This window comes from Lichenostomus cassidix, chromosome 1Aa, assembly GCF_008360975.1.
Source record: "Lichenostomus cassidix isolate B80296 chromosome 1Aa, HeHo_3.0, whole genome shotgun sequence".
Taxonomy (NCBI): Eukaryota; Metazoa; Chordata; class Aves; order Passeriformes; family Meliphagidae; genus Lichenostomus; species Lichenostomus cassidix.
In genome coordinates this window covers 8489713-8513857 of record NC_139480.1, presented here as the reverse complement: position 1 = coordinate 8513857, position 24145 = coordinate 8489713, and the positions used below count along the sequence as shown (strand labels likewise).

Below are 24145 nucleotides of genomic sequence, written 5' to 3'. Positions count from 1 at the left end.
GGGCTGTCCCTGCAGGTAAGGCAAGTTCTTGGGGTTAAGCTCAGAAAGAGAAGGACTGCTGGAACATCAGCTACTACTAAAGACTGCAACCTGTTTTGTAAGGCACCAAAATCAGCAGGAAAACTACTGAATTTAACAGGCTTCAGACTGCACCTCCAATGAACAATACCAAGGACTTGAATCCCAGCCAGAACTTCAAACGGACCAAGGCAGAGGCACAACTGGTTTAAAGAACTGATCAAAGCTCACCAGTGCCTTTCCAAAAGCCTGGAACAAGTGGCACAGAAGGGAGAGCAGTAATCCAGGTGGGAGGTGACAGAGGTTTAGGATGCCTGTGATGAGGCCTCATCCTAATGCTCTTGCACAATGCACACTTGAAAGTCGAGTTGCATGGAGAATATTTTATTCATAAGTGCAAACACTTTGTAGCATTTGTCAATGTGAAACAACACATTGCTCGGGTCTCTGAAGACATGATGTGAACCATAATGTGTGTTATTTCAAAATAACACATAACTTGTCACTTATTATTACTGTAATAATCTGTATTTGAATGAACCAACAATGGCAATGCGTACTTACAGCACAGAAGGAGCAACTCCAGCACAGGAAAAATTCTGGTTTTGTATTCCTTATGGAAAATATAGGAAATTTTTTTGTAAATAAGGACCATTGTTCCAGACTTACCTCCTGAAGAAAGGTTAAACCCCTCAGAATTAGTAGATGGTTTCCTTAACATTCAAACTCAATGTGGGATTACCTTTTCAGAACTGTTTTCTACACCTAGAAACACTCACATATTTATCTATGCCAGAGCCTAGAGGACTGCACAGCTTGTTTTGGAAAACAGTCATTCTTCTTGTGTGACACCTGGAAGTCCCCTGATAATCTATGGTGTTCCAGTCGACTGATATGACAAACTACACCTGAAACCACAGATTAAAAATTAGGGAAAAAAAAAAAAGGGGGGAAAAGAATGCACAAACAAAGTGTTTCAGCCCCAATCAGAATGAACTCCTTCTCCTCACCAGCAATGTAAGACAAACATGTCTCTTCATATTGGAATGAATGTATGTGTGTAACAAACTTGAATAATTTTGCAGCCTATATATCCAGAGAACTGGAAATGTGAAAAAGACATGTAAGAGAAAAATTTAGAGGAGAAAAATTGTCAGCTTTTGAATTTTACATGTAGTGGCATTATCACTTAAAAATCTTTAATACAGGAGGAAAAGTGACCTTTTAAACTAAAAATATATTATTTTTCCTCCCCCTAAAAGGAATAAAGAGGTTCCTAAAGACATTCACTTAGTGGCAAAAAAATGTACAGCCAGAAAGGTATCAGGGAACTAAAGTAACTAAAGCTGCTAAAGTAACTAAATTTCTTGGACTTGTGAAATTAAGCTGCTATACTGTTAAGAAATTTTCAAGGATTTCTTTAAAACTCAATTTTATTTCTTTATACCAGAGAGCAAGACTTTTTTTCTTAGTGCTCAGAAGTTTGTTTGAGCCTTGAACTAAATACTTCTGTTATTTATCAGTTGTACTACTTGTTCTGAAAAGTCCAGACAGAATTTCATTGCGCAAAAGCTTAGTCCTTGCCTTCAAAACACACGCAATGTCACTGAAAATAAAACAATGTACAAAAAGCCCCAACAGATTGGAAGCTGAGGCACAGGGATGTCGTCTGACATTACTTAAAATGTTTGTGTAAGATCCTGGAATTGAAGAACATCTATCCATTCACAGTTTCAGCCACAAGACTGATCTTCCTGGCATTACTGACATCCTTGAAACATGAAGGCAAACACATATCTCAACTTATCAATGTCTTAAAAGACTTATTCTTTTAAAGTAGAGCAAATGTTCTGTTAAGCAAACTATAACTAATAACATCACTCATTTTTAAAAGAATGTATTTAATTATATCAAAGAATCAGACATAAATTTGTAATGCTGTTTTAGCTGCAATTAATGTTGAGAACTATGTTTTGACATTAACACATAGCTGAATGTGTCAAGATGGTTTGGAGCTTCACAACTCACATAGGAGCTTTACAAAGCACTGTTTCTCTGTGACAACACAGTTTCATAGCAGGAATGAGGAAAGCTGAGAAAAGTGAGGAATTTTTCTTGTCTCAAGGGAAATTACAAAATTACAACATCTGTTTTCAAATTAAGTCAAACAGTCAAAATGCTGAACTTCTCAGAGTGACAACTTAGAAAAAAAAATAAATCCAGGAATGTGTAACTTTTGCTTCTTATCATTTTATCTATGTTTGTTCTGGTCAGAATGTCCAACTTCCTTAGGCTGTAAGGGGGAAAAATACACTCCACAGTTCAGCCATGGCCAAGTCATATCCCAAAATCAAGAAGCCTGGAAATGCTTCTGGGTGTGTCCTGTCTCACATGGCACCCTCTGACACTGAACTGTGCCTTATACAAATGATAAACCTGCCTTGTCCCTAATTTGGACCTGTCAGCCAGGATTTGGGACTGAGCTGTATGGTTTTTGCTGCCCTGCTATCATATGAGCCTTATGCTGATCTCTGAGCACTCCCAAAGATTTTAATGGGAGTTAACTCTCCTGTTCAGGAAAGAATGAGCAAAAAAGCAGGAAAAACATATGAAATTTTTACAAACCCTGCTGCTACCCTGAACACACAGAGGTTAATGTCAGATGAATATAGTATTATGTGCCTTAGATCAGCACCACAGTCCAAACTAATGTTTTCATTTGGATAGAACTGGTGGAAAATTTGGATTAAATGGAAACTTCCTTTTCAATTGACAATTCATTTTGATGAAAAACGCCTGCCTAATCCTTGTAATACACTACCAGACAGTCCCATAAGGCAAATTCTCTGCCAGGTTGCTTCACTGCCTTGCCATTGCAGCTCCAACTGATCTGCCAGCTCCGACCTGGGGAGCAAGTTGTGGTGGTGAACAGTGTGAACTGGTCAGTCACTTGTTTCACACACGCCACAGATCAATTCCTGCATGATAGTGCTTTTCCATTTACCACATATGCTGAACTGCATTTGACCTGGTGGTGAAAGGTTTCATTTACCATTACAGTCACTTCAGCTGTGCAGTCTCCAGTCTGTACGCTGATTTATGGATGGATGGATTTGCATATGGCAAACATCCACACAGCTTTATAAGTTAGCGTTTATGCCAATAAATGTAAGGTCAGGGCTGTGATACTAGTATGAGTAATGTTTTTATTAGAAATAGCTCTCCTTGGGGTTTTTGTTGTTGTTGTGGGTTTTGTTTTGTACTGTTTCTTTCAATGCACGTAAGGATAACGGTCCATTCCAACTCCAGTTTAAGACATAGGGACACTGCTGAAGAAAACTACCCTTTATTTCCTCTCACTACTTTTTCTTCCCTTCTTTCTTTTCTTTCTTGATTTTATTCTTTTCTTTCTTTCTTTGGTCTTTCAACTCCTCTTCAGCAGGTAAACATGGGGATCATTTTGACCCTGGGTGCAAGACTGAGCACAAATCTTGAACTTATGGCAAAATCTCCACACTGATCTTGGAGATGGGAACATCAGAACAGGGATATCCAGCAGAAGCCACCCTAATACTGAAGATCAGCCACAGATCATTAAGGAAAGAATATGGAGACAAGAGAAGACAATTCCTGGCAGCCCTTATATCAAAGCTGAAGAAAATTGGGCTGGGTTTTCAGGTGTGGGGGTTTTAGATTAGTTTCTTTTTTGCAGTTGTTTTTGGGGGTTGGAATTTTTTTGCTTGTTTGTTCTTTGGTTTGGGGGGGGTTTTTTGTTTGTTTTGTGGGTTTTTTTAAATAGCATTTGATCTCCTAAATTTCTGGCCTAATTAACTGCCTACTGCACCAGGCTCTTGGTTGGCTGGCTGCAGTATCAACACTGCTAACACCCTTTATAAATACTGAAATGCCCTGGTTTTCAGAAATTTTTACAGTAAGCAAGATGTCAGTCTTGCCAGAACATATCTTCAACTAACGTTAACACTGTCTTGATGAAACATCGTGACAAATATTCATTCAGTCTTTGTTTCCTGGTTTGAGCAAAGATCCACCTCCCACCCACATTCTGTAACAGATTTAGGAATGCAAGACCTTTCATGCTTAAATCATTCACTATGCAATGCAAACGTTTATACCCTCTGAAACACAAAACACATCATTCATTATTTTGAAACTTAATTATGAACTAGACATTTGCATTGAAGAGGACCTAAAAATAGCTTGCAGCTGGGTGTGGTGTAATTCTGCACTGTCTGTGGATCTGGGCCAAGAATGGGTGTGTAAATAGCTTCATAATTGTATACATTATGTAGGTAAATGCATGCATGCACCTAAGGATATTTCCAGAGTTCAGAATTTGGTGTCTTCCCTCTGCTTGGCATCACAGAGGGATAGGCTGAGCCTAGCCAGACCCAAAAAATCCCTTTGCAAGAGCAGTGAAGTAGGAGAGAGCTCCTGGTCTCAGTAGGACAAAACAGGAGAAGGGGAAAGAGTTTCTCATGTTGCATTTACAGTCCAATACCCTGGCAATGCACTCCATCACCCCACTGGGCTGACAGCATTGTACAGATGTCTGATGGTCACATATCCTTTAGTTATCACTTGAATTCAGGGGCTAAGGGGCTTCCTTACTGTAAGTGGCTTCTTTATACATGAATTTATTGTATGAATGGTAACATATAATGCAATTTCTGCCTTCCAACATCATCCATGGCCAGCATTAGAGAAGTGTTGGACTTTCTCGCTCATGACCTACTCTGTGGGTTGTTCACTGATTGCTAACATAATTTAAGTAACAGCTCCCATTAATTAAATTGATGCTCCTTACAGCCTACTGAAGGATTTCACAGCCAACTGCACCATAACCAGAAGTTGTGTAAATGTGTTTCCTATTGGATGCTATGCCACAAATGGTTTCTGCTCCTAATATTAATAGAAAACAATATTTTTTCTTCCTTTTTTAAATGTATACCTATCATAAAAAGGGAAAAATTTTATTGCCTCACCACCCTCTGCTGCATTTGAGACTTTCTGCATTTCCTTACCTTGTGACACAGACCACAATAAATTTTCGGGTAATAGAAGTGTCTGCACAAGTGGCTACATCTGAGTGGCTGCAATCTGAGATTCCTCTTGCTGTTTTGCAAAGAGCACTGAGAGCCCATTGACAAGATGTCTGGGGTGAGGGAGCACATGGCCCCGTGCTGTCCCACTTTGTCAGACTGATGTTTGAAAAGGAGCAGGGATTCCTTGCTCAGTTTGCTAGTGTTAGCAGCTATTTGGAGTGGCAGGAAAGCAGCTCTAGAGTCTCCTGCTGTGGGGAGATCTCCTGGGCTCTCTCCAACCAGCTCATGTGAGAAGCAGTCAGTAGCAACTTTCACTCAAAAGTGCGTGCTGCCATAGCTACAATAAATAACTAACACTCCAGTAAAGGATAAAAGTTTCCACAATGCTGTGCCCTTTTTTTGATGGATTGGGAATGGTTATTGAAAGAGAACTGCCACATTGTGGAAACCCTATTCCAATATTGTGGTATAACTTATCTAAAGTTACTGTGCTTGGATCAGCAGAACTGCCTAATTTGTGATCCATGTAGTCACACAGATGGGCTCTGCACAGAGGGTTTAATGGAAAGACCTATTAACAGGGAAAATGGGACAGGCCTTGGATAATATATGACATTGAAAAACTCCAAAACTCAGTTTAAAATTGCCTGGCCATTCAAAAAAACTGATCATATTTCATATTAATACTCAAATATCTACCAGACTATGGGTCTTTCATAGTGACTTTAATTGATGTTTTGTCCCACTGGACATGAGGATACAATAAGCCCAGCAAGGGAGGGGAATGCTCCTCTTGTGGTAGAGCACAGAGGAAACATGGGATAAGATGGATCAAGAGGGATTATTACTGAATGAAAACTTTAGTTTGAGAAAAGAACTGTATTTCGAACAGGTTTTGCATCATTTCTTCCCCATTAAATGGGCAGAGCTCAAAAATTTCAAGTGATCCTTACAATTGCCTGGGTTTGCTGGTTGATTATTTTTTAAGTGAAGAATAACTTGCATAACCTCTCAAAAGGGCACTTCACACCACAAGTGTGAGGTACACTGAAATCAACAGCACTACTCATGTGAGTAGGAGTTTGTAAGTCCTTTTCTCTGTTGTTTTTAATCTTCTGGTAAATACCAAGACAAATCACATTTCATTACAGGAATATTAGTGTGATAGAGCAAATCCCAGAGCCTTTGAATAATTGGCCTTTAGAAATTCAGTGAATTAAATTGCATTTAACTTTGTGGCATTTTTGGAACAGTGTAGCCAGATCAAATTAGTGCACAGAAGCTTTGTGAGAAAGAAAGTATGTGCTGTAAATGATTGGAGGGGTGACATGAATTATTTTCTGAAATATGCAGGTTGAATGAAATACGTCATGGTATTTCAAGGTAAGTAGATGGAGACTACTAAACAATGTCAGGGAAATTATATTGGTAAACTACAGCAACAGTCCTATGCAATCTAATGATTAAGGGGTAGGTACATAACCCATATCCATTTTGGAGGTGAACTTTACTTTGTAAACATTTTCTAGTCCTTGTGCCTGCCTAATTGCAGGTTTTGGAGCTGTTTCAGGCATAAAGGGCTTAGCAAATCATTGTCTCTCCATATATACACATGCCAATTCTATCTAAGTAGATAAGTGGCACAATAAAATATGTAGAAAATTGTCTGACTCAGAGCCTATTAAGATTTTGCTTTACTTTATGTTCCTCATTTTTCTCCTGTTACTTTCACTTTTTCACTTTTTTGGATACATGAAGAACTGTGTATTTTGAAGGACAGATTTGGTTTTAAACTACAACATTCACCAGCTTTCCCTAGTTGAGCATGTACTGAAGTACAGCAGCAGAACAGAATAGTGAAATGCTGTGCAGTTTGTAAGGAAGATTAAAGTAATGATTATTTTGGGTGCTTCCTGGGTCAGATACTGACATAATACAGAATAATACTCAAATCCTTTACATTTCTTTCACTCCTATCACACTTATCTGCCAGATTTTCAATGAAGGTGTACATCTGCTTAGATCTTGTGCTTTTTTCCCTTTTTTTTCCCCCTTCATTGGGGGAAAAGGAAGAGTGGCTTTTTTAGCTTATCTTTTATGAAATATTAAAAGAAACAGAAAATGTATAGTACTTGGAGACCTGATGTTGCTCCTTAAGATTCATTTTTCCCCAAGTGGTCATTATTAGAGTAGATCTATTTAAGGTGTGGGAGTTTCCATACCAGCGAATAGGTTAAAGTTTTATGGTGCTGCTTTTCAGAGCACTTTGAAATGCAATGATCTTTGCCAGGAGCTAGCTAGAGAAGTATTTACATATCTCCCTTCCTACCTCAGCTGACCATTCACATGCAAATGGGAACTTTGACAGCTCCTCCACACATTTATAAAACCCAATGATCTGTCCATTTTTCAACTCAGAATGAAAGATATGACAATGCCTTAGAATAAAGGCCTGCCAGACTCAAGATTAGTTTCTTATTCTGCAATTCCAAATATGAAGAAAAAAAAAAAAATCCAGCGGTATTGGAATGGAAAATTTGGGGTGCTGCAATTCCAAATATGAAGAAAAAAAAAAAAATCCAGCGGTATTGGAATGGAAAATTTGGGGTGCACAGTGAATGCCTTTCAGTCATAAAATAAGTATTGATTTCTTAGAGGCCATCTGGGGGACAGTAACTTTAAAAAGTATTTGAAAAGCATAGCTGACTTAAGCTCTTGGTTTTCCCTCCTGTGGTCACTCAGAACCCAAAAAAAGCCACTCAGCCCCTCAAAACCTGATTTTTAGTACAGGTTTAAGTCATTGCACTGTGGGCACCATGACATCAGGGGAGGAAAATGAAAAGCAGACATTCAAGCTGGCCCTGCCAGTTAAACTCTGTGGTGGAAGAAACTTGACTTGTACTGCTGAGCACAGCGGGTCCCAGAGCAGCTCACCTCTGCATTTCAGAAGGAGGTCCATGGTCTGGCCCTGCACATGCAAGCAATTGCCTCTTAAACCCTGATGGCCAGGAGATCTGACTGGGCAGTTCAGCTCAGGACAATACTCTGCTTTCATGGTGATTATCAAAAATCATTACTATTCTGTCGCCAACTTTTAATTCTAACAGAAAATCTGTCTTAATGTCTCTTCTGGTGTGATCTCAGTGTCTTATAACCAGGAACAAGTACACATTTCCTTGTCTAAAATGCTGTATTTCACCTCTCCTCATGCAATTTACATACATTGATCACTTCCATATGTCTGGCATAGGGTAAAATAGTTTCTATGCACAGTAATGGGGGTGAACCTACAATGAAACAAAATTTAGCATTTATCATATTCCTATATGCTGGTAGAAAAAAAAATTAAAAGAGTGGTAGTTATGAGAAATGACCTTAAGGGGCTGTTTATGGTCTTAGCTATAGGAATTGTATTAAAAACTACAAGTTGCATTGCTCAGTCATGTCCTCATTCCCTTTGGTAAAATGTCAATTAGCAGAATCAGGGGTCTAAACTTGCAGTTATGATGTTACTTTGGGTTTACACCAGAATAGCTGATGACTGCTTGAAATTTCTAATACAGAAGAATAATACACAACATGTGATACTTGTCTCTCTGAAAAGGTATGAAAAGTCTTTTGACACCAGTAAACAGAGCCTTTTCCATTGCTCTCAGCTGGTCTGTTTGCCAGCCTCAGGAATTGAACTTAGCTCTTCTAGCACCTGCAAACCTGTAAGAAAACTATGTAGCATGCTGTCAAGACACCATAGTTTAACACATCAAACTACCAACTTGCGTCTGAAGTTTGGATGAAGTCTGATGTTTAAAAGGATGTCAAAATCACACAAAAACTTGTATTTTCCCTGTATTTCTTAATTAATGGCCTCAAAATGGTTAGCTTATTATGGAAAAAGAATGCTATTCAAAACAACAATTACATCATGTAAGTGGAACGAGGAAGTATAAAAGCAAAGAAAAACATTCCTTGAGATAATTCACCGAAGATAATATTTAAATGCTGCATTTAAGGTATGTGGAATACATGAAACACCAATTTTATTTTCATAGGCCAGGCTGACAAAGGGAACAGGTGCTTTCTTACTTATTTTAGGAATGAAGATGTGAATCTTTCTGAGATGCAAAATTCTACTCATGAGTTTATTATAGCAGTTTATCCTCATTATTAGGTTTGAACTAGGGCTGTCAAGCAACAGCTTTCCAGTGGGTGAGTCACAAATGATAGGCAATTATAACTGACTCAACTGATTACTGAATACTTCCCCAAGTGTCTAGGAAAGGTTGCCCTCATCCTGGTGAAGGTTGGGGAACATTTGGGGGATGGAAAGTCAGAAAAAAAAAGGATGTGTGCACAAAGAAAGAGAAGGTTTTTGTCCAGAATCTCTTGGGAAGGAAACATGTGCACTTGATGGAGGCAGGGAGTGTTAAGCACCATTGGCTTGGTAAGATATGTTCAGACTGAGCAGAAAGGGATAAATTGCCCCAAGTGAGGTTTTAGTTTTGTCTGATAACACAAGAAAACAAAAAAAATAACTTTTTATTCCCTCTTTATTTTAAAATATTGTTATTAGCCATGATAAAGAAACAGTAGCTTAAACTCAGAGAAATAGGCCAGAATCCCACGAGTACACACACACCATTGGTAGACAGCACTGCAAAGATAAACACAAAGGCTCTTCTCCAGAGCCACCTGTAATCACCTTCACCATGTATTTAGTGTGAAATAGAGGTGGATACTCCAAAAAACATTGTGAAGGGCTCCTATATAAAATTGCTTGGAATATCCAAACGGAATTAAATTAGATATGCTTTCTGGATAATAGGGATGCGTTTCATGTCACAGGCATACACAGCTGTGAATATTACTATTATAATCACTTTAAAGTACCTGTAAGGCCTTTGTATGTTGATCAAAAGTAAGTTCTGACTGAAGTTTGAATACACACATTAAGGGGATTATTCTGAGAGTAAGATACAGCTCTGAATAAGCATGGCAAGTCCCTGACCTCAAGCAATTCATCCTGAAATCACTTCATTCCACTTTACAGGTGAAGAAGCTGACACAGAAGAACCAAGGAATTAATAGGATTTCACATTTATGGTACTTTCTTTGATACTTTTTACAGTACAGACTTCCTGTGTATCATCAGCTGTGGTGCTGGGTTTCTGTTAATGTCCAACCTTCATTTGTAGGTGATGTAGGTGAGATTAACAAAACTTTCCTAATTTATGAGTGTTGTCCAGTAAAGAGTTACAATGCAAGTTTAAAGAATGATGAAACACACAAAATTGTTAAAGGATGGAGGAAAAGGAAGTAGAGCATCCAGTAGTTTCCCATTTTGGATGAGAAACAAAATCTGAAAAAATAGAATTAGAAATTTATGTAATTTTTTATCTCAATAGTATAGGCTGAAGAGAAAAAGAAAATTTTCAACATATAATATTGTTGTTAATACTTTACTTCATAACACTCCTTTTAAACAAGCTATGAAAAAATTTCTTTCAATTTTAACAAATTCCTGAATATTTTCACTTGAGATGAAATCTTGCTTACCGATTTGTTGCAGGTCAGCTTTTATGGTTAGAGTACAAAACACTAGGGATACACATTTGGAAGAAAAATACAGACTGATGTTTACCATACAGATAATCTAACAGCCAATATCCTGGAAATACTGCTTTGCTGATGTTTGTGACCTTGCAGAGAAGTGCCAACTAGAGCTCTTTGAAAATATTATCACACCTTCCTGCACAACTGAATATACACTTGGTGGGTGGACTCTGACACTTCTAGGAAGAGAAGCAATTTAGAATTAAGAGATTTCCTAACTATGCAATTTGCAGGTACCTCAGGAATATATTCGTGTTGTTGTCTACAAGGTCATCACAGCTTTGGTAGAGCCATTCATCTGCTGTAATAGAAGTTAATATGGGGAAAAACACAATCTTGAAGATAAAGTTGGTTTTCCCAGATCCCCAGATATAATTTCTGGGAGTGATCCCTCCAATCACTCAACAGGAACTGCATTTATCACATGGGCCTGGCAGGACAGAGACCTTGGAAAGGACCTGGAGTGGTGGAGAGGAAACCAAGTTGGCCTACAGGTGGTACAGAGCAACACTCATCATTACTGATATAACTTCTGTTGTACTTTACGAAAAAGAGCTTCATTCAGAGTCAGAACCATTTCAGACTCTACGTTCATGCAAAAGTAATGAAGTTGCACTGGGAAATCCATGAAAGAATCAAAAGTAATATTAGCACCCTGGAATCACCACTTCATCTCAAGAGGCCTCATTCTGTGCCTTGGCCACACGTGGGATTTGTGTCTAGCAAAGGAGAGTTATTGCCATTGCAGTGTCAGCTGGAGATGAAAGCTGTGCCCTGCACTCTCTGCAGCTCTTTTGGATGCTTGTGAGCTGCATTTATCATGTGATTCCTCTAGAAAAGGCCACCAACCCCTCCCCCTTGAAAGGCAGCTCTAAATCCTTTAAATTATCTCACAGAGCTTTTTTGTGTCCTTTTCTCACACAAGGCTGGAATTTCAAAAGAAGCCAAGAGGGGCCGTCAGAACCAACATGAGCTTTGCTTCATTAGAGTGAGGAGTAAAGGAGAGCTTTCTTTTTCCTTCTTCCACAAGTTAGATGAAAGCAAATAACTATTTCATTCCTCAGATTGCTCCCTGCAAGATCCAACTTCGCATGAAAATATTTATAAGAGATGAGAATTTTATTTGACTGCTCAGCTCTAAAGTTTCTGCAACATCCAGCTGGAGAGATAAGCAGGCAGCCCAATAAATGTCAAACAACTTTAAAACATTAGAAGAATGGCAAAAACTTCTGACTTTACTGTGTTTGGCTATCAAACAGCAAAGGATGGAAACTAGATGTGACACAAAGTAGACTAGTGCTCACACATTTCATGGATTGCAGTAGATATGTTTAGTTCAAGAGGGATCTGTAATCCCCACAGTGAAAAAATAATCCCCCAAACTGAAAATCTATTTAGATTTTTTAGAAATTAATAAATTAGGTTTCATCACACTCTCACTATTGAAATAGTTCAGGTGAAAAAGTGTAGACTCGGGGTCAGGACATCCTGAGTGTCTTGATAAAACCTGTCCTTTGAGCTGCACATATACACATGGATTTTTATTTGCAAACTACACTCCATGAAATAGTCTTGAATATGTTTTTCTCTTTAAAGTGCAGAAACGTTCAGTAGGTAATGGAGCTGGCCAGGGGACAGCTTACTGAAAGCTCTAAATGATTAAGCCATTAAATTAGTAAAGCTCTGTAGCCCCAGACAGTCACTTCCAGCATGTGTCACTGGATTTGGGATGAGCTTATTAAGGAGGAGAGACTTGGGAAACGTGAGAAGTAAATTAGGTAATTGTTTTGAGAATATGAAGAATGCAGTGGTACTGTTTTTTTCTTGCTATAACTGCAAGTGTGGTGCAAATTTAGAGCCACAGGTGACTTCAGGATCACAGATACTGAGGTCATACATATATTTAATCAGCTCAATTTTTACACAACTTTAAATACTCATTTAGGCAGAGACAGTTTCTTGAATTAGGAAGCTTTGGATCAGAATACAGCCTAAGTTCTTCCGTAGCAGTTCATTAGTGTGTTCTTTTGATACGTTCCCAGAGAGAAAGAAACTAAATAAATGAACAAGAAGCTTAATTCCTTTTACAGTCAATGACAAGTGATGAGCACCCTTAAAGTCTCATTCAGTCTGCCTAACCCAAGATTAGCTCTCTGGAGATACCTCTCCTTCCCCTGACAGTGAAAAGGGCCTAATGGGACTGACTGTGTCAGTCACAAAGAAAGAGAAAAGACACCACAGAGAACCTCCTGTGGTGCAGGAGAAAGGTTACAACACTCTTAAGATTTCTGATGCTCTCAACAGCTGTGGCCATCCTTTTCTCTCTTGTATATTCAGGCACTGTCCCACTTGGAAAAAATAGGAAAAGTCAAGTAAAAGTACTATCCCCACAGTTATTCTCACTATCCACAGCTGTTACTGGAAGAGAGCAGCTAACCTATATGAAGGCTGTATGTGGGAGGAACATGAACTTGCAGACATTCCTGAAGGGAGCTTTAATCCTGCAAGGGAAGGAATTCGCTGAATCGCCCACCAGCACAACACCAGCAACAATTTTCACATGTAACCTTAATTAACGAGAGCACCAAAAGAGGCTCCAGAACCTCCTTTTAAAAGTTTGCCATAAAGCTCCCAGGGTCCACCCCACACATTTGCTTAAAAATAAGTGTGTAGGAGCCTGAAAACAATTTTACCCTTTTAAGCTTTCAAACAACTGGAAAATGTCACAACCATTGACACCACTTAGAAGGATTTGTTTTCTTCTCAGTCACTTAGGCACTGCCTCAGGTGAAGATGTGATTTTGCTTCAGATTGAACCTGGGTCAACTCAGGCTCCAGCCAATGTAGAAAATGTTGAAAATACTGGAACAACTTTGTATTTCAGGTGCTTCCATTGCAGTGTTCCAGGTATGCACATGAGGGAAAAGTCTGTGGGCCAGAGGAAGTAAATAAAGAAGATGTCTCTCTAACAGCAGCTGTGGGCATTAAAGGCCATATGCAGAATCAGTGATTAAGCAAACCAAAACCATATTAAAAGGATCACAGTATAGCAATACATTAAATTAAAACTGAAAAACACTTCCAAGAAAAAAGAAAGAGTTAAAAATACAAATCATTTAGTGGTTTCTTTTCAGGTGGTAACTCCATGGAAATGCTTTCTGTGCATACAGAGTTGCATTCAGGAGAGATTATAAAAAATAACCCATTTACATTGCAACAACCTGCCATGACTGGGTTTCTTATTTTAAATACTGCTTTGCTAAATGTTGTGGAATAAGTACACACCTGAATAAACCCAAAGCAAATAGATAAGTACTTCAGTCCTGATCAAAAGCTTCAAGCACAGAAGTAAATTTTAAGGCAGACTTCACATATCAGAAGATACACTGGAGCTCAGTGAAAGTATGGATATTTAAATTCCCCACTAGGTCACTTTAAAGATGCTGTTAAAAACAATACAAGTAAGTGCTGCACACCTTGTCTGCAACAAAAGAGTAGAGTTTCCATGGCTGTCAATACAGCACCTTCCATGAATAATTCAGTCATTTGCAAACCGTACAGTAAAAATAATTATAGAGAACTCCAGCTTCTCAGAAAAGGGAGGCTCTGTAATTCAGCAACCACTTTTTCCACTGGAATTAAATGGGAAAGTTGGAAACGCAAAATGAGAATGTTGGGCTAGGTTTTCACCCTCCTTGTTCCAATTACACTGCCTGTCTCAGGCCCTAATTAGCTAGCTGAAAACTTCCCTATATAGGCAAGATCTGAGCTTAGGCACTTCCTTCATCAGCTTCTCCCTCCTATCAGCCTGTGGGCTGTCAGAGGCCAGCAGGGTAGTCCTACCTCCTCCCTGAGAGTTCCCAGGTCTTGGAAGACCCCGATGAACCAATGATAGAAAGACCAACACACAGACCTTCCCTGAAAGACTCATTATTTTGAAGAAAAAAAAAAAAAGCTGAAGAGGCTGTGGCAGCATCTGTAATCTTCACTGACCCCCAGCCTCCTGCACTGAGAGGTCCAAGAGTGCTGGACTCAAGCAGAAATTTTGTCACAAATGGTGGAAGCTAAACATGCAAATGTCCCTGATTTACCTTTCTTCACAGTCTTGTTCCTAAGTCAGGGCTGTTCTCTCCCTTTCAGGCATGTCAGAGAGGCTTTTCCATCAGACAGTACACTTACAAGATAGTTTAAGCAAAGGTTTTTAAGCAGATACCTTGAAATCTGAGACAAACTTCAACACTGGTCCCAGCGCAAGAGAAACAGGCTCCCTTGCCAATATTTCTCTCCCCATTTCCTTCTCCCACTTTGTCCTGCTTTCCCAATATTTGCGGAGGTATTGAATTGTGAGTTATAAAGTTTGATGGAAAGGAAAAACCACAATCAAACCCACCAGCAGGTCATCAACCACAGCCAGACTGGGTCAACAAACTACAAGGCAGGTATCATATTCACATTAGTGTTCATACAGGTAATTCAGTGTGGTGCGATTCCTCCCTCGTCACTCCACGTGGGACAGATTGAAACAGACAGAAGTTCTGCCATTGCTTTCACTAGGGCCAGGATTTCATCTGGATAAAAATCCATGCTATAAAGCTGTAAATCAGCTGCACATCAAGGATGGAGTAGTTGTCACTATCACTGCAACTTTAAACAAGACACTTACTTTTAATATGGCTTGAATTGAAGCCAGAGAGTAATAGAGCTAAATCTGTGTGCAATGCTTTTCCACTTACTTTTTCTCAAGTAATATGTATCCAATTGAGCAACAATAACAAAGGAGAACCACACATGTACTCTTGCAAAACATACTTACAGCATTTAGTAATTTTCAATAGACAAATAAGACGTGACAGATGGATTTGAGAAAGTTGGGTTGACAAGATTTACTCATGTGGAGGCAAAAATCAGGGTTGCTTTATGAAAAAAATGTTCAAATCAAGGAATTGTTAATGGAAACTCTTTCTTTGGGCTTATTTGTTTATATTTAAAGGATACTGTAGCTGGTTCCATCTCTGCTTGTTCTGTTACCTCCCCATACAGAGGACAGCAAAAGAAAATACGAAACAATAAACGATACAAGAAATCCATCTGGAGTTAAGGCTATATTTATTGTTTTAAACTTTGCACACTCAACTTGATCACCATCTTTCTGAGAACTCACTGCTCAATAGGAGTTTCCTGAACAGAATCTGTGACCTGGTGACACAATATAGAGACTTACAACCAACATCAGAATTGAAGTCAATGAGATTACAAAGAACACAAAAAAAAAGAAAAAAAACCAGCCACAAAAAACAAAAAAAACCCCACCCCAACCCTATATTCTTTAAGGGAAGATTCTTTTACTTTTAATAGATCAGCAACGACATTTCTTGTTACTCTACAATAAGGACACAGAGTCTTTGAAGAAGACAAAAAGAAGAGCTCAGTGTTCGTTGAAGAGCTCAACTGAGCTTTCAGTTTTATGGCTGGTTTTTACCACATTTCGGCTATGATCCAGCACTTAGTGACTTCAGTGAACTTTGGATCAGGCTTTTAATCATATTAATGCCTTTGGACTGAAATAAGGAGATGAGTATCATCTGAGTAAAACCTTTCCAATCCATGTACAAAGATGAAAATGCTTGGAAACTTTAAAAAGTACAGAGCAAAACCCAAAAGCTACTGAACAGGAGCTTCATCACAGAGTTCAGCTGGGCAAGGATTTCCCTACCGCTCTCCTCAAATTTCATTTCTTTAATGAGCCAGCAGGATCCAGGTGATATAAACCAAGTAACCAGAACTCTGTTTCACAATAAACAGAGATAACCTTTTCAGATCACAGATGTGGCCTTAACTTATGCATTAATACACTTTTTCTGCCACTTCCTATCTGCAATATGCCCATAGGATGCTTCTGATCTTCTGCAAGACTGAGTGACAAGAAGTTAAGAGGAAGTAAGAACAGGAGTTAACCAAAACTTCTGTCCAGCAACCAGGGAAATGGCAGAGCTAATACTGGGCCTTTGAAAGCAAGTGACCATAGGAAATCAAGGTTGGCAGGGATTTAACCCTTCGTGACTCATTTTGCTAACTTTTAAAGCAAATGCCTGAGCTTTTTAACCATGTTTGACATCTAATTAGTCGAGACAAACAAGAAGGTAAAATACATCCTTGATTTTCTTTTGAAATAAAGCACCGACAATTAGCTCCAAGGTATTTGTTTAGAGAAACAACAAGCACACATCTTAAAAGAAAGCAAAATAACTGTCACAGAAAAAGTGAAGCCACTTGGGTCATTCTTTTCACCCTACATGTTTGGAGGTTTTTGTCCAACATCAGAAGTTTATTTTACTCAACCACATCTCTTCATGAAGATGAGGAATGGGTAACTAACTGGGTAGCTTCTTTTTCTACTTGCAAGCAGTTTAAATAGAGATGAATCACTTGGTATCACATAGTCACATGGCGGTGAAGTATATCCAGAGAGATAAGTATTAGCATGTGAGGTATTATGTCAGTGCCTAAAAGACATATTTTCAATACCCACAGCGTTTAAGGATGTTCCTACGCAAGGTGTTAACATTGATCTGTGCACTGAGTACTGCACTGGAAGCAAATTTTTCTGGAAAGGCACCAGCTGACAAGGCTTAGTGTTCCCTGACTATTAATGATATCTCCACACCTGGGGATCAGTGCAGCAGCAGAGGCAACACTCTCTCTCCTATTGACCTGGCCCAGCGTTTACGCTGGTATTTAACATTAGTACATGAGTAGTCTGATCTGAATTTTAGAGTTACACATATTGAAGTCAAATATGTGAATCAAAGGCTAGAGTGTGAACTCTTTTAAATATTCAGACTTTAAATTGCTTTGGATTAACTAGGCATTAGATAGGAAACAGGGTTGCTCACCACTTGAACTCTTTTTTGTTGCACAGTGATTCACCAAGTATCAAACAGTTTTGATGTTCCGCTCAGCTTCCTGTTTTGCTCATATAGAACTGGTCATATAGCAAAATTTGATATCTGGTATTTTAAAAAATGAAAATGAGACCCTTTATCCCAGCAAGCGCAGAACTGGAAAACAACCAATCAGCAGAGTAGAAAAATATTTTTAAAGGGTCTATGGATACAACACCAGTGGGGTGAGAAAAAAAAAAAAAGAAAAAAGGAAAACCACCATCAGTCACATTTGGCCACTCTTTGAAACTAGTTTCTGTGCATTTAGCCAATATGAGCAGGGGTAGCAGACTTGAGCCATGGATAAACTTTAAAAGGGGGAAAAAATAAACAATAATTAGTCATTAAACCCCCTTACGGGATATATTTATATTATTTATGGTTCTATATACTAATCTGAGCTTCAGTATGATTGTAGTAGAAGTTTGGAGGCAATTAAGAGGTTTTTAATGAGCTTTTTGACATGACATGTAGTTACAGTAGAAGCTTTCTTTAGACTCCATTATTCAAAATAATCAATTTTGTGTTAAATACAAATGTTTTTTTTCATTAACAGACTCTGAACCCTTTGAACTGTTCTTTTCATTCATATATTTTCAAGTTTAAATACACACAAAAATGCACATATGTGTTCTTTAAGAAAACCCGGCACATGCATTTATTTCACACAGTGCATCCAAGTTTTGCAGGTGCTTAATTCTTTTTTTCATCTGGAGTGTGAAAATGACGCCTGCCCTGTATCAGAGAGGACTTTCCCCCCTCTCATTTGCAGCATGAGAAAGATGAAAAAAAAAGGAAAATGTATTTCTGCTGGCAAGAGATGTATTGACACTATGCTGTAAACTGAGATTGACATCTATGACCAGGCATGCACACACATGTTCTCTTCTTCCCCCTGTAGAAGCAGTGTGTTATTTTCCTCTCTCCTTTCAGAACCGTAGCTGCTGCTCCTTCTCTCAGCCTTCAATAATCTGAGAATTATGAGGAGGCAGCTCTTCAGAGACATGTGTATGTACCTAGGTGTATAGCTCTCTGTTTCAGAAAAAAATACTCTACAGCTCTTACATTTTAAACTTCGTTCCCAGTTGTACATTCTCCAGACTTGAGGAATTCTTCTGAAAACGTACTCAGAGTGGAACTATGTTGATAAAGAGAAGAGCCTGTCTACTTCACTGTTCTCCTTTAATACTGGCACTATTATACAAAAGTTAATTACTGACAACTGCAGTGTGAGTGGCATTACACAATTCCAAACGTAAACGTAATCTCACAGCTCTCTTTCTTCAGTTACACCTTCCCTGTGATCTCTAATGACACACATCAGACTACACCGAAAACAACCCTGGTTCAAATAAATCGCACTGCATTAAACATCCATAGGCAGCATTTTCTGGTGCCTAGCAGTCCTCTCCTCCTTTTCTGGACTGATCTGTTCCTTTCAGTTTATAGTTTCTTGGCAAACCCACCATCTACTGCTTATGTTAGGCATCTGATTGTCAGATTTGTACAAACTGAATATTCATGACTTGAAAATTAACCACTTCATGCCTAAAATACAAAATTAAAATAAAATGTAAATCTTCATCTATTCCATGATGTTTAAAGCAGATCTTGGATCGTGGCTGCACTGCATGCTCAGCACGGGGGAGATGAGCTGGGTGGCTGAACACGGCTCATCGTTTTGAAGAGTAAAGTCCGGTGAAATAGCACAGGACTGAAAAATGCTCTAACAGGGATCTGCACGATCCGGAGTACTCGTCTGCAACCGCAACTAACTCTTCTTTGTCTGGGTTTAAACTGCCTGGTACCGACCGCAGCACGGAGGGGCTTTTTAAGTAAATGTTCTCAGAAATTTCTCCTAAGGTCAGTTTCCCCTTTGGATGATAAGGGAAAGCAGTGAGGAAGGTGAGGAGGGAGGAAGGGAGCGACGGGGCAAGGAGAAGAGAGGTTCGGAGAAAAACCGAGAATAAGAGAGAACAACAGACTTACCTTTATACGACAATTTGAGCCTTGGCACATTATTCTTCACATGCTGGCAGTTGACTCTTCCTGCTAGTAATACTCCCAAGGAAAGCAAGGCAATCCCCCTGAGCCAGCCCATGCTGCAGCAGCCACCGTAGGGTCCCCGCCAGCCGCAGCCGTGGCGCTCCCCGTCCTGCCGGGCGCCGCCGGGGAACTTCAGGCAACCTGGGGAGCGAGGTAACAGGTGATGGGGGTGGGCTGCGCTCCGCGCCCGCCGCGCCCCGCCGCCGCTGCCGCCCCGGCCCCCCGCTCGCCGCCGCCGCCTCCGGGGCAACTTGCAGCCCCCGTCACGCACACGCCGCGGGCCGGAAAGGGAGGCAGCCCCCGGGCGCGGGCGGCGTGCGGCGGGGGGGCGGCATGCTGCGGGCGGCGGCGGCGGCGCGGGCCGGGGGCAGGGGCAGGGGCAGGGGCAGGGGCCGGGCGGGCCGGGGCGGGTCCCGCACTGCTCCGCTCCGCTCGCCGCGCTCGGCGAGGCGGTCCGGGGCGGGGGCTGCTGCCCCGCGCTCCGCCAGGCGCGGGGACACCGCGCTGCCCGCGCTCCGGAGCGCCTGACAATGGGAGCGCCGGGAGGAGAGACCCCCCCCCCCTTCCCCGGCTGTCACCGCACATGCAAGGAGCTAAAAAAAAAAAAAGAAAGAGGGGAAAAGAAAAAAAAAAAAAAGAAACGCATCGCGGCAGAGATGAGAGAACAGAAACCTCAGCCGCCGCCGCGCTTGGGGAAGGCACGGAGCTAGACATTTCACCAGCTGTTTCATGTCATTGTCCAGGTTGTTGGGTTTGGTTTTGCTTGGTTTGGGTTTGTTGGGTTTTGTTTGGTTGGTGGGTCGGTTTTTTTTAAAAAAAAATCATTTTACAGTTCTAGTCGAAAGATGCACGTCCCACTTTAAAAACAACAACAGCACAACACAGCCCACGACGTTGCTACCCACATAAATAACAGCTCCTGCCCGTAGTGTAATCCTCCTCGGGTTGTTCCCAGTTAAAAACAAGTAACAAAGTCTGCCATCAGCATAACTTTACCACTGAAGCTTTTAAAGCCTTGTTAGGGAAGGTTGCTCTAACCCTCCCTCCTTCCCCACCTCCTGCACTACTCCAATTCAGGAAAAGAAATTCCTAGTAAAGCCCACTTCAACAATCAGTTCAAGACATGGACAGGTCTACAGGGGCTCATAAATTATACAGGAGTATTCTCTGAAGTGTTCTTACAAGTTGAAAATGTTCCAAACTTTCCAATTTCTAGGACTGTGTGATTATTGTAATATATTTTTGTGCTATGAAACTAGATAAAGATTTTTTGTTTGTTTGTTTAGACAAAAGGACACACAAAATCCCCAGAGGTCTTTAAGGAGGTGTAAACACAAGCACATAAGCAAACTTAAGTTCTCCCCTCCCACGTATCTGAACAAACCCCTTCTAGTGCCTGGTGGTTTATTAAAATTTCCATGCTGTACTGAATATCAATCTAATGTGTATTTTGGAATTTAATGTCTTACATAGATATGTACCCTGCATTGAATTCCTAATGCAGTATTGACAGAAACACTGGCAATCGACCTTTGTAAAACATTGGCATCATCAAAGAAGTGTGATGACCTCTCTGTATTTCATTCTGTGGTTTTCCCGAGTGTGTGAGTGCTTTAAGGTGACAGAGTCTATGGCATTTCAGTGAGTCTTTTCCTTCCTTTTACCACTATTTACTGGGGTTTAAAAACCAGTTATCTAGTCCCACTGATGGTGACCACACTACACGCTGAATTACACAAACACAGCATCTCTCTTCTGTGCTCAGACCTAGCTACTAAACCAGCATTGTGGAAATAGTTTTAAATTTAAAAGTGAAGTTCATAGTTGAAAAAGCGGGTGTCAGTATGGTTCTAATTAAAGTGGAAAGACTTGTGCAGAACAAGGCTTGGTGCTATGGTAAAACAAGGGCGAAAATTCTGTCATTGCTTCTTTCATTGCTTAATATTCACACACCAGTAGAAAAGAAGGGGCTTTTTCCCTGTCCTTTTTAACAAATTCTTCTGCTTCCTGAGCTTAACTCATTAATCCCGTGGCATTGTATCTGCCAGATTCAGCAATTCTATTGATCAGCAGCATTGTTAAGAAAAGAAAATAAAAAAATAATGTTGATTTTGGTCATTCCCACACTTGTTACCCTGAGCATTTTCATGCTCCAGGCAGTGGATTAGAGCTCCAAAATGACAAGAGACGCCTGTCTGTTTTCCATGGATTACTTGCTACAGACATTCACTCTGCAAAGGAATTCATGTCACTTTGAGATTATTTGGAGAATTGGCCTAATGAATTATCCTTTTGTATTGAGCAAACAATTAGAAAGAAAACACAAAAGATGCACCATATTCGGGACTTTATAAAGCGCATCATTTTACAATGATGTTGTTACACTCAATTTACTTCTGGTTGCATAAAGAAGGCACAGCTACTTCTTTCTTTTCTTATAAGGAGGAGATAGTACAAAGCTAAAAAACTATCCTTTTCAATCAGAATTAATGTGGAACACTCAGACTATTTTACATCAATCAAATAAACAAATCATGTCCCCAGTCAATATATATTTTCCCCAGAAAACATATGGATTAGATACAATGAATACTAATTTATCCAAGATTGTATCTGAGAGACATAATAGAGCATTATTTAAGGAGAAATGAGAGAGACTTTTTGCATCCTTCATGTGAGAGAAAACTTGCTTTGTCACCTTCCTCTGTGGGGTACGACAGTCTGAAGACATAGAGAAGGGTAAAACCTGATCCTTCTGCTATTTAGCTCTAAGTAGTGCTAATCAGCTAGTCAGGAGAGCATATGCTGCACCCCCTTATAAGGAGAGGGGCAATGGCAGCACTTCAGTGGTGCTTGAAGAGGCTTTAGATCTCAAAGGCACCCATTGCCATATGGTGCTTCTGCCAAGGCAAAACTGGGCTCTGCTTGGAAGGAATGATTTGGCCAACGCTCTTACAGCCAGTGCCAGAAACGTCAACTCTGGGAATTTAGGGTGGGCAACAACTCACTTTCAAATAACAATCTATTCACCTTTTTCTTTGGTCTTCTGAAAGAGAACTAGCTGCTGAATTTAGAGAGAGGCAAAATAGTAAAATCCAAACTTTCTCAGTTCTTCAGATAATACTCTTATCCCCTGAAGAAATAAAGACCACAATTATTAGCTTAATGAGTTATTCCATTATTGGGAGGCAAGTTCAAAAGGAATAACAGTTCTTCCGCATCTTTTCCCATATTTGTTGCAGATTTTATTTTTATTTTCTGTAATGGTATTTATAAGACATTCTATACAGTGTTTTATGTTTCAAACCCCAGATAGGCCCTTGTGGGCTCTGTTTAACATTTCTGCTCTCATGCTGTGTTCCATTATGATTTGGAGTTTTTTATGCCACCTTCCAATATGTGCAGCAACTTCACATTGACAGAGCCCACAAAAAGCTATACTTGGATGGTTCTGGGCTTTCACTGTTGACCATCCATGCAGAATTACTCTAACAATCACTTACAAGTTGGCATCATTTGGTGCTTCTCATTACTCAGAAATGGTATTACTTGACTCATGATTACTTGAAACCTTGCTGCTTGCTGTGATTTTTATGCTTAGAAGCTTTTGAAAGCTTAACTGCTCTAAGAAAGTTGTTAGTGTGCTTTAGAAATGTACTTCTGTTTTCAGGATTGTTTCCTGTGTTTTGGATGAGTCATTACATGTTTATATGGATGTGATCAGGTCCTTCTCAGAACTACACAGGAATTACCAGAATCCGGTTTTGACACTTGGTACTAATCCAGTAGTTTTTGGGAGAAAGATTCTTGGATTGAATGTGCAATTTCTGGCTAAAATCAGAAAAAAACCTCCAAAACTTCTGAGTCTGTATCTGATTGCTAAAAACCTCCTTATAGAGCACACTCATGCAGAAAATGTGAAATCTTGACTCAGATACACTCCCTGCTATTTTTGTCTATAGCAGGTGAATTGCTTGATAAGCAGAATATTTACAATTCTGCAAAGGGTCCCTTTGAAATTCTCCAGTTGTATATATAATGATACTTTGAAAATGCTTTCAAATAACTGAGTCATTATTGGTCCAAAAGGAGGCTTAGTCTAGAAAAGAATTTTAAGTGCATTTTTCATGTGATGTGTGAGAGACCCAGACTGCAGTGTCACAACCTAGCGACTTCAGAAGCAAAATCTGCTGTAAGGATTTCCAGACATCATCTACCACATTTTACTCTTATGTCAGAGGCTGCCACTTTCTCATCTGGGATGCTACAAATCTATTGTGGGAACACACTAGAAATATGGTGAACAAGAATGTTTAAAAAGAATCCTTCTGGGCATATGGAAGGGGTTGTTTTCACATACTTGCAGTGCATGCACCAGCTAATGGAGTAAAAAAGATCATCAAGTGGCGTTGGGAAAAAGCAACAATGCAGAAATTTCAGATGTTGGCCTCACTCCTGAAGGCAACA

At 39.8% G+C, this 24145-nt stretch overlaps 1 protein-coding gene across 2 annotated transcripts in view; it reads right to left on the bottom strand.

Moving 5' to 3' along the window:
- Positions 1 to 24145, bottom strand: part of SEMA3A (semaphorin 3A) — a 245201-nt gene that overhangs the window by 145180 nt on the left and 75876 nt on the right. Inside the window, exon 3 of one of the 2 annotated variants that reach the window (XM_085083330.1) lies at positions 19622 to 19819. In XM_085083330.1, coding sequence (XP_084939456.1) covers positions 19622 to 19733 — 112 coding nt within the window. In that variant the 5' untranslated portion in view covers positions 19734 to 19819. Of the gene's footprint in view, positions 1 to 19621; positions 20212 to 24145 lie in introns of those variants that run through there. The other variant, XM_085083339.1, reaches the window with a different exon arrangement.